General features: G+C 40.2%; 1 protein-coding gene across 2 annotated transcripts in view; it reads right to left on the bottom strand.

Moving 5' to 3' along the window:
* The window catches only part of tfpia (tissue factor pathway inhibitor a), a 35456-nt gene extending 29594 nt beyond the window's left edge, over positions 1 to 5862 (bottom strand). The window contains exon 1 of one of the 2 annotated variants that reach the window (XM_048238903.1): positions 5680 to 5862. In XM_048238903.1, coding sequence (XP_048094860.1) covers positions 5680 to 5761 — 82 coding nt within the window. In that variant the 5' untranslated portion in view covers positions 5762 to 5862. The remainder of the gene's footprint in view (positions 1 to 5679) is intronic. The other variant, XM_048238902.1, reaches the window with a different exon arrangement.
* Between the last annotated feature and the right edge of the window lie 2938 nt (positions 5863 to 8800).

Here is an 8800-nt window from a genome sequence, read left to right as displayed (position 1 = left end):
AGTGAAAATCTCCCGCACACATAACTCCATTATTCCAAATCTACTGTCCAGGCTTCAATGAAGCAGATAATCCATCACAACCCAATCAATAAACTTTACCATCACAATAATTTCTGTGAGTGTTTGCTCTTCAGCTGAAAAGATGGTGTTCATTATGTAGCAATGGCTGGGAATGATTAAACATCAGTGAAGCCTTATGAGCTTTGGTGTGAAGCACTGCAGGATCAATCACTGAAGATGGGAAACAAATCAGGACAACTTAATCACACAAGAAGGGTCATTTCCAAAGATGTAGCCAGTCAATGACTATCTCAGTTCTCGGTATGACAGATCAATGAATACAGCTTTTAATGATAGACATTAAATCAATAGATAATGTCTGTATTTACTGCATTGTGAGCAACAAGGCAGAGGACTGTGTCTGTCTTGAGGAACAGTATCATCCATTTCATCCTTTTTGGGACTTTATGAACCCGATTTACTTAGCCCCTTCTGATGAACAAAAATGTAACCTAATTTAAAACAATTGCTTGTTAAAGACTCAATTCCACAGAGAAACTCGAGGAAATTATGGAATGCTGCCAGGCTTTAATGGGTGTATGTTTGGACTGGTTTGGAATTTGCTCATTTATCGCTAATTATCCAAAGCTTTACCTCAGAGATTTGGGATCATTTCACTGCTCCAGTGTAACTTGTGGAAGGATCATGATGAGAGTTTTCTGTCCCCCTTTTTATACTTTTCACAGCCTTAACACAGGCTTTCATCAGCAGTAACTGGTTAAGGAAGGCTTTAAACCGCAAAGCCTTTAAAATAATCTTAAAATAGTTTTTTATGTACAATTGCACTTATTTCTTCTGGAGAGAATTGGACAAAATTTCTCCGAGTCACTGAAGTACTGTGCAAAACAACATAAAGGAATGCACTGCACCTTTTTAAAGTGAAATCGATTCATGTATCATTAATCAAATCAAGAGGAATATTCCAAGAACATGCGAAGACAGGAACCAATATTTACCCATGCATCCATGTATTTACATTGCTACATATTGGTTAAAAGAAGGCCACGCCGTGTTATTGTGGAATCAATGCTGTATAAATAGAAAGCCTCTCAACTACAGCGCCTGAGATGACAAGTTCATATAACAGACCCAAGATGCTCTTGATTAAATCGCAGATCAATACACACTTCTGTGCTGCCTTCATTCCAACTCCATGAACATCATAAAGGTCACACGCTGCTTCTGTCAGTACAGAGTGTTACATTTTAACTGTCAGCTACTAAGCCAACAGGAGGCTATAACACCAACTGCATGATGCACAAATCACAATGGGGAATGGGTTACACATAGAGGTATAGCACATAGACAATAGGTATACTTTACACACTTACTCTAGCCTACAAAACTTTATCTGTATCCATAGCAGCTAGCCCATTTCTATTCTTATTTATTCATTCAGATCTATCCCCCCTATTGGTGTGTTGGATAGAAGTGTCTGCAAAATACATAAACATAATAAACACATTTAAAAAGCCAGGACCACACATAAAGTCTAGTGATGCTAAATATTCACTGGACTGTTTCACCATATCTGACGATGCAATTAGACACTAAAAGGTCTCCTGCGTTATCCCTCTCTTTTTATCCTACCAGGCGTACTCACCCATAAAGACAAACAACACGCCACAACCAACTGGGAAGGGAGACTGCAAGCTGTCATAAACTGCACCACTATGGCTGATTAAACACAATGACATCAGTCCTGGAACAAGTGTTACGTTCCTGTGGTTCCTTGATGGTAGAGCAAGGTGCGTGCTAACAGCAGCAAGATCATGGGGTTTGAAGCCCAGAGAACCCTCTAATGAAAATCCATATCTGAGCCATGAATCACTGGGGATGAAAGCACCTGCTAAACAAATGAATGTACATGACAGCAGCAAATCTATAACAGAAGAGATGATGGTGGCCCACAGTGTGCTGAATTCATTTTGACTGCTTAACAAATAAATATTATTAAGAAGTGTTGACAAAGAACTTGATGAAAAGGGATTAAAGGGATTTGCCTTGCTTATACACTCAGTAGTTCTCTTTATAACCAGTTAAGCAAGAGCTCCCTGTGTATTGTACTGACCAAGCCCATCTCTCCCTCCTTTCATACATGTATATCTGTCAATAGACACACTCTCCAGTGAATCACGCCAGTAACTAAGGTCACACTCTGTGATGAATAACTGCAACGTTCACTTAACCTCCTTTTCAGTACTCAGAAAAATACCAAGTCTATGTTGAATTAGAGCATACCTCATGCACACTTCCTTCAGGTGATCGCAGTGCATTTGTCAATAAACAAGTTAACTGGTGGCTATAACGTTTGTCACGAGAGGTTATCAAACCTTACAAACCCCTGATGACATAACAGTTATTGTGAAGTGTGCCCTGCTGAAAGCCTCTGTAACTTGGGTGAGGCCATACACAAAGTGTATGCCTATGGGTGTATAAGTAAGTAAGTATATATACTTTTTTGATCCCGTGAGGGAAATTTGGTCTCTGCATTTAACCCAATCGGTGAATTAGTGAAACACAAACAGCACACAGTGAACACACAGTGAGGTGAAGCACACACTAATCCCGGGCAGTGAGCTGCCTGCTTCAACGGGCGATTTCGGGAGCAGTGAGGGGTTAGGTGCCTTGCTCAAGGGCACTTCAGCCGCGGCCCACTGGTCGGGGCTCGAACCGGCAACCCTCCGGTTACAAGTCCAGAGTGGATGGGTGAGTGGGTGGATGCTGGTCAGGTAACACAGGAGTGGCCAGTGATGTTATTCAAATGTAAGCAGTCTTGACAGAAAATGGTAAAAGAAATAGCGATAAAAAAAACCTGTCAATACTGACAAAACCACACGTCTTTGAAAAAAGGTTGCATGGTAGGGCTGATACAAGCTGTTTGTAGGGCACATTTAATGTCCTGGAATGCTGAATAGCGCACACTTCAACATCAGTCCAATTATGTCAGCTTAGTTCCCCCTGACTCACCCATTCAACCTATGTGCCACGCTAAAGGTCTGATGGAGTCTAATATCATAGCCAAGCAGTTTGAGTCACAGTGAGCTAATTCTGAGAACTCACAGTAAAGACAGACAGGCATCCTGTGCCCCCCAAATTTAAGGCCTTTGGAAAAAGACACTGATATCAGCATTGCCAAGCCTTCCTCTAATGACTCACACTCTTGGGGATAACTAATGCATCAGACACACACAAAACACACACACACACACACACTCACCACAGGGCAGGCAACTGATTCTGAATGGACTTTTCCATGCTTAAAACATCCAGTAAAACCACCCAAGCTTACTCTCTGTTGGCGTGCTTTTATTTGTCTTCCCAGAACTGGTGAAATTATGTTCTCCTTACAAACAGACAGTAACAATAGTGTGGTACAAGAGTATAAGTGGTAAAGAGTGGCCTCAGGTAGTGAATCAAAACCCACCTACTGTACAACTACTCAGACGGTGAAACTATGCATGTGTAGTATATAACTGGCTCCTGGCAATGTAATTAAGCCTTGCCATTAACCAGATGCTTTTATCTAAAAAGTATCCTGCTGGTGGATATTTTATCACTGTCCAGGCAAGGCTGGGCACCATGACCTCATTGTTGCACGAGTGCCAAACTCAAGTCGGTTGAGCAACGGAGGTAGTTTCATTGTCTGAACAGACACTCCATGCCAAAAGATTAATATTTTCTGTATCATACAGCCAGTATCACTCTGTGCTTCGGTAACACAAACACCACACTGCTGTCCAATGATATTTGCAGTGCTGAATGTGTGGAAAATGTAAACAAATAGCATATGTCATATACAATGTGAAAATGAGAACTGATGAAGAAATACCATACAAAATGTGAACAAAAAGTAAGGTTATTATCATTTTCGTTAACTTAAGGGATACACGGTCTGTTCAACATGTCCTGTTGAGGTGTAACATAAAATTGCCTATGCCAAGTCAACTGATTTCATTAGGTTACCACGTGAACAGGCTCTGTTCCTCTTCATTAATAATCAATGTGCCAGTTCCAACTTGAGTCTATTTTAAACCATTTATTAAAAGATTTATGAAAATAACAAAAATGCTTGATTCTGCACTTTTAGGGCTTTCTTGAAAGATGGCATATTAGCATAAGTAGAGAACAGTTTACAGTGGGCAGAAACCACTCTACAACTATTTGAAAAGTGTTCACAGAACGGCTTGAAAAACTTCATACCAAGCAAGCAAATAGAAACACTGTTGCAAACACAAACAATTACAAATCCTCATCAACATGCAACAACAGCATTACTTCGAATACTATTAGCCTTGTCACTTTGAAGAGGCGTTCAGTAGTTTTAGTGCTATAATTATTTTCAAACATAAAGCTTATTGTCTCCTGCCAAACAAATCCTTTGGCTTGTGTAGGCCTACCAAAGCTGGGTGCAAAAGACCACATCAAACACTCTGAATAAGCACTTAATTCTTGCCACAAATTAAAGTGTGAGGCAATTTTTCCCCCCAAGGAAAGTCACTGGAGCACAGCAAAGAGCAAAATTAAATACAATCCCTAATCCCAGTTTACTTCACAATACTGTAAAGCAAACCTGTGGTTTTACAAGTAAACTCACGCAGACAGGAACATTTTCGCAAAGATGGACACACTTGTTATTATATGGTTTTCATGCATGGACTATCTGTAAGTCTAAAGAAAAGGGAAGCGGTCTGTTTAATTGAACCCATGTAAATAGTTCAAACAAAATGAAAAGTCAAAAAAATAAGTCATTCATAGGTTGTCAGATTTTTTTAAATCTTTTTTTTTTAAATATCTTGTAATCTACCGCACCCACACACACACACACACACACACACTAAACTATTGCACATGGTGACACTGAGACATTGCTAGAGAAAGAGAGTACAGCTGGACAGGAAGCTTGACATTACTACGGATTAGTTCCACAGTGAAACAAAAAACACGCTTCATGGGATAAGCAGAACGCTTACGGTAGGCTGTTTTACTAAAACTAGCAAGGAGTGTTCCAAATGTAGGCCAAGTCATAAGCAATTTACAACTCATTAGGCACCCGCAGCATGTTGGCAAATAGTAATATTGGTTAACTATGTTCTTACCACTAGAGGCTACGATATTTATAGACAATCTAGTAATATTGAGATCACAGTGATACTGTAACTACAAAATTGCCTCTCTGATCTCAGACTTTGGATTAGATAGCCTACACAGCTGACTTGACTGCAACAGCCAGTTTATGGAAAACACCCGCTTTTCGAAAGCCCTAGCTGTTTCACATCTCGTGTGAATATTTGCTTTTGACAGCACAATTAGTAGTTCACACTAAATAACCCCTTCACAGACACAGTAACGTTTACCATTCACCTTATAAACAAATAGCCTACAAAAGCCGGTTCATTGTTTCTCCAACAACCAACACAATTAGACTGCGTCCTGAGTTTAAATTAGTCGCCCCATGTTCCGCAACGTTTACATTTACAGATAGGCTAGTTAACTTTAAAAAAAAAACAAAAAAAAAACAGTTTCTCATCAGTTACTGGACAGCCACCAAGATGTCAAAGTTAATGTTGTTTAAATAACATTGCTTCTATTTTTTTCTATTACATTGAGAAAACTTACCGTTGAAGTCCCATGCGTAATGTTCATGGACAAATACAGACAACACAACGCAGGAAAATACGAGGTTGGTGGTGATGGCCATTTCAAAAAACAACTTGCTGGAGCCCCCTGTGTGGTGACTGACAGACGGTCTGCTTTATGAACGTTGAAGTGTGGCTCAACAATTCGTGTACTATACAAGACGTCCCCACGCATTTCCGGGTGATAAGCAGAGAGAGTATTGACGTTAACAATGGTAATGAGCTGACAAACGGCCAACAAAGGCAAACACACGGTCAATTAGAAAGCACGGTAATTTAATGTGCTATTCGGTAACATTGTAGCCTACTTGATCCATTTGTATTAGACCACAACCTAGCTGTGGCGTAACCTCTTCAGATAATGAGGTTGTGGTGTGAACGATACACTAGCACTAGGGCCATGCATAACACATTTCAGATCTTTATTTCGCTGAATCTGTCACAGTTCATCATAGGTCTTCTGATTGAAATGCTCTTTGTTGAGCTCTCCTAGCACATCTTATGGCACTAGTTGGTTGACGGTAAAATAATGCAAGGTCCTTTTTTCACAGTAGACTAGCCTGTGCCAATCTATCTGCCTGTCCGTCTGGCAGTCTGTTACCCCACAATAACTCATCCACACATCTCCATCATCAGTAGCTTGCCATGTCTCTTTCTACATTAAACCACATGGGTAGCAATGGTAGCAATGAAAGGGACAAAGAGCCTCGTCTCAAACAGAGTTGCTATATGCTATGACTCATTTGGCCCTGATGAGTCTTTAAGTGCCTATTAGCTATGGTCTTTGGTGCCCCCTGAGCCTTGTGCCTGTGTGAACTTCAAGAGCTTGTTTCAGTAATGGCATGGAGATTGGAGCCAAAGTGATGAGTCTCTTCAACCAAATAACTTGAGCTAAACTATTTAATTGTGTTTTTGCAAATGTTAATAAGCGTTTTATTTTAGCTAATTATGACAGAGATCATTTGTCAGCTTATAGTAAGAGACATGCTGTTCGGATGGCGCTGTAGAACTGCAGGTTGAACAGAAATGACATCAAAGTTGAAAAACACCTTACACCCAGACATATCTAGAAGGAGAGGACATAAATCAGTTTGGTAATACATTGTATAACATAGGGTTCAAGGGTTCACCTAATAAAATAAATGGGTGCCTCTCAGGAGTCTGAATCGGTTACCTTCAGCTGCGTGCTCCGTGAGCAAGATGAGCAAGATGATATGATAGGGGTCATGCATTCCTTCATTGCGAGGCACACCATTGGTTTATGTTGCTTAGGAACAGATGGGTGAATCACATTCCATCATGCATTTGTAACTCTGTGATTACCTCTGGAATTCCTCAAGTAGCACCTTTTGTGACCAAGGGCACATTCAGTTACCTCTAAGCCTCTGAGAGATCTGACAAAAAATCTGACAAAATGCATCAATAAATCAGATATTTCCCCTGCACATTGCCTTTACTGAGAAAAAATAAATACCAAAAAAAAACCACACAAGAAACACATAGACAGAAATCTTTTTAAAGAGGTTTCAGAATGATCTGTGTGTATGCTTTGATTTTCTGTATTTTATTTACTAAAAGTATTTGCTTGTATTCTACTGGGAACGATACCAAGATCCAGTCTGCAATGGCATTTCTAAATATTTCAAAACCCTCATCATTATTTGAGAAAGAAGTATTAAAAAGCGAGCTTTTCAGTGGTCATTTTCCAAAGAAAGGTGTGTGCACAGCAGACACATTTTATCATACCATCTCCAAATGCTCACAGTGACTTTAGCATTTGTTAATGCCGTATTCTAGAGGTGGTGCCAGTAATCAATAGCTTAAATGTGTGAATTGCCAGACACATCATTACAGTAAATCCTGTTGGAAAGGAACTGGGCAGCATATGCACGCCACGCGGTGCCCCAAATAACTGCACTGTCTGAAGCTAGAATTCATCGTCAATAACTAGACCAATTTGCCGCAGCCGTGAGTAATTGGAAGTGGCCAGTGTGAAATCCTCTCTACAAGTGGTGCGGGTGCCCCTCAACTCTATGCCGAGTGATGGCCAGCTCAGGAGAGTGTAGCAATCAGATGCACTGTACAGGAAGATAAATGAAAGGGGTATCAGGACCAGGTTTCCTATATCCCCATCTTCAACAAAGTAAGTTACAGCAATTCAACCCAGTCATTGTGAGGGACAGTATAAATGAAAGAACTTGTTGACCTTGAACACACACCAGAATTCTGAACCACAAGATTCACCTGAAGCAGGGTCACATATGGAAGAAAACATCATATTTCTGAAGGCTGAAATTAAATAATACAAAGGGGGAAAGTAACCTGATTAGTATGGATTTGGGTATTAGGTGTATGTAGGGGGAGGGGAAAAAACCCTGAAGGAATTCTTGGCTGCTGGGATTCTTTGTATACTGTCAACACAATTGCAACTACAAAGGCTTTCCAACAGAAATTAAAATCTAGGTCAATCATTAATAATCAGTGATGAATTTTTGATTATTTTTACGTTTGTCTGCCCCTGGGACGTGAGCAACAGGTGATGTTAGGTAACTTTCCAGGCTCTGTCTTTATTTTAGAGGTCTTTAAAAGTCTTCATGACTGACTGCAAAACATGAACATGATTCTAATTCACTCAATTGCTTCTAGTGAAGTTGAGATAGTTGTGTGAAAAGGTAACACAGGGTACAGCAAACTCTGGCATCTCATCTTATCCCTCTCCCTGCCATTTTAACTGGAGGAAAACAGGCCAATATATCTAGTTTCAGTTACATACAGTAGTAACATAGTTACATAGTAAAGACCTGAAAACTGAACTGAAAAGATGTGAAGTTTCTTAAATGCAATGCACAATGTCACTTTACAGTTGAGATATTAGGTGATGTGGGGGCAATGCCAACAAATGAGTCAGAAGCGTTGCACATTTGTTGCAGAACAATGCAGTGCAGTGACAGAAGAACAATAACCTCCATCAACTATGTAGGCTTATAGCTTTAGTCTTTATGTGGATGGAGGGGGACCTTCATCATCTCTATGAAATAGAGTAATGATCTGAGCTCAGTATGGGCAGCTACCGGTATGCAGTCTTGACCCTGCCTGCTTTC

Source organism: Alosa alosa, chromosome 3 (genome assembly GCF_017589495.1).
Source record: "Alosa alosa isolate M-15738 ecotype Scorff River chromosome 3, AALO_Geno_1.1, whole genome shotgun sequence".
Taxonomy (NCBI): Eukaryota; Metazoa; Chordata; class Actinopteri; order Clupeiformes; family Clupeidae; genus Alosa; species Alosa alosa.
The sequence above is the reverse complement of the archived record's forward strand: the minus strand, read 5'-3'. Positions and strand labels throughout refer to the sequence as shown.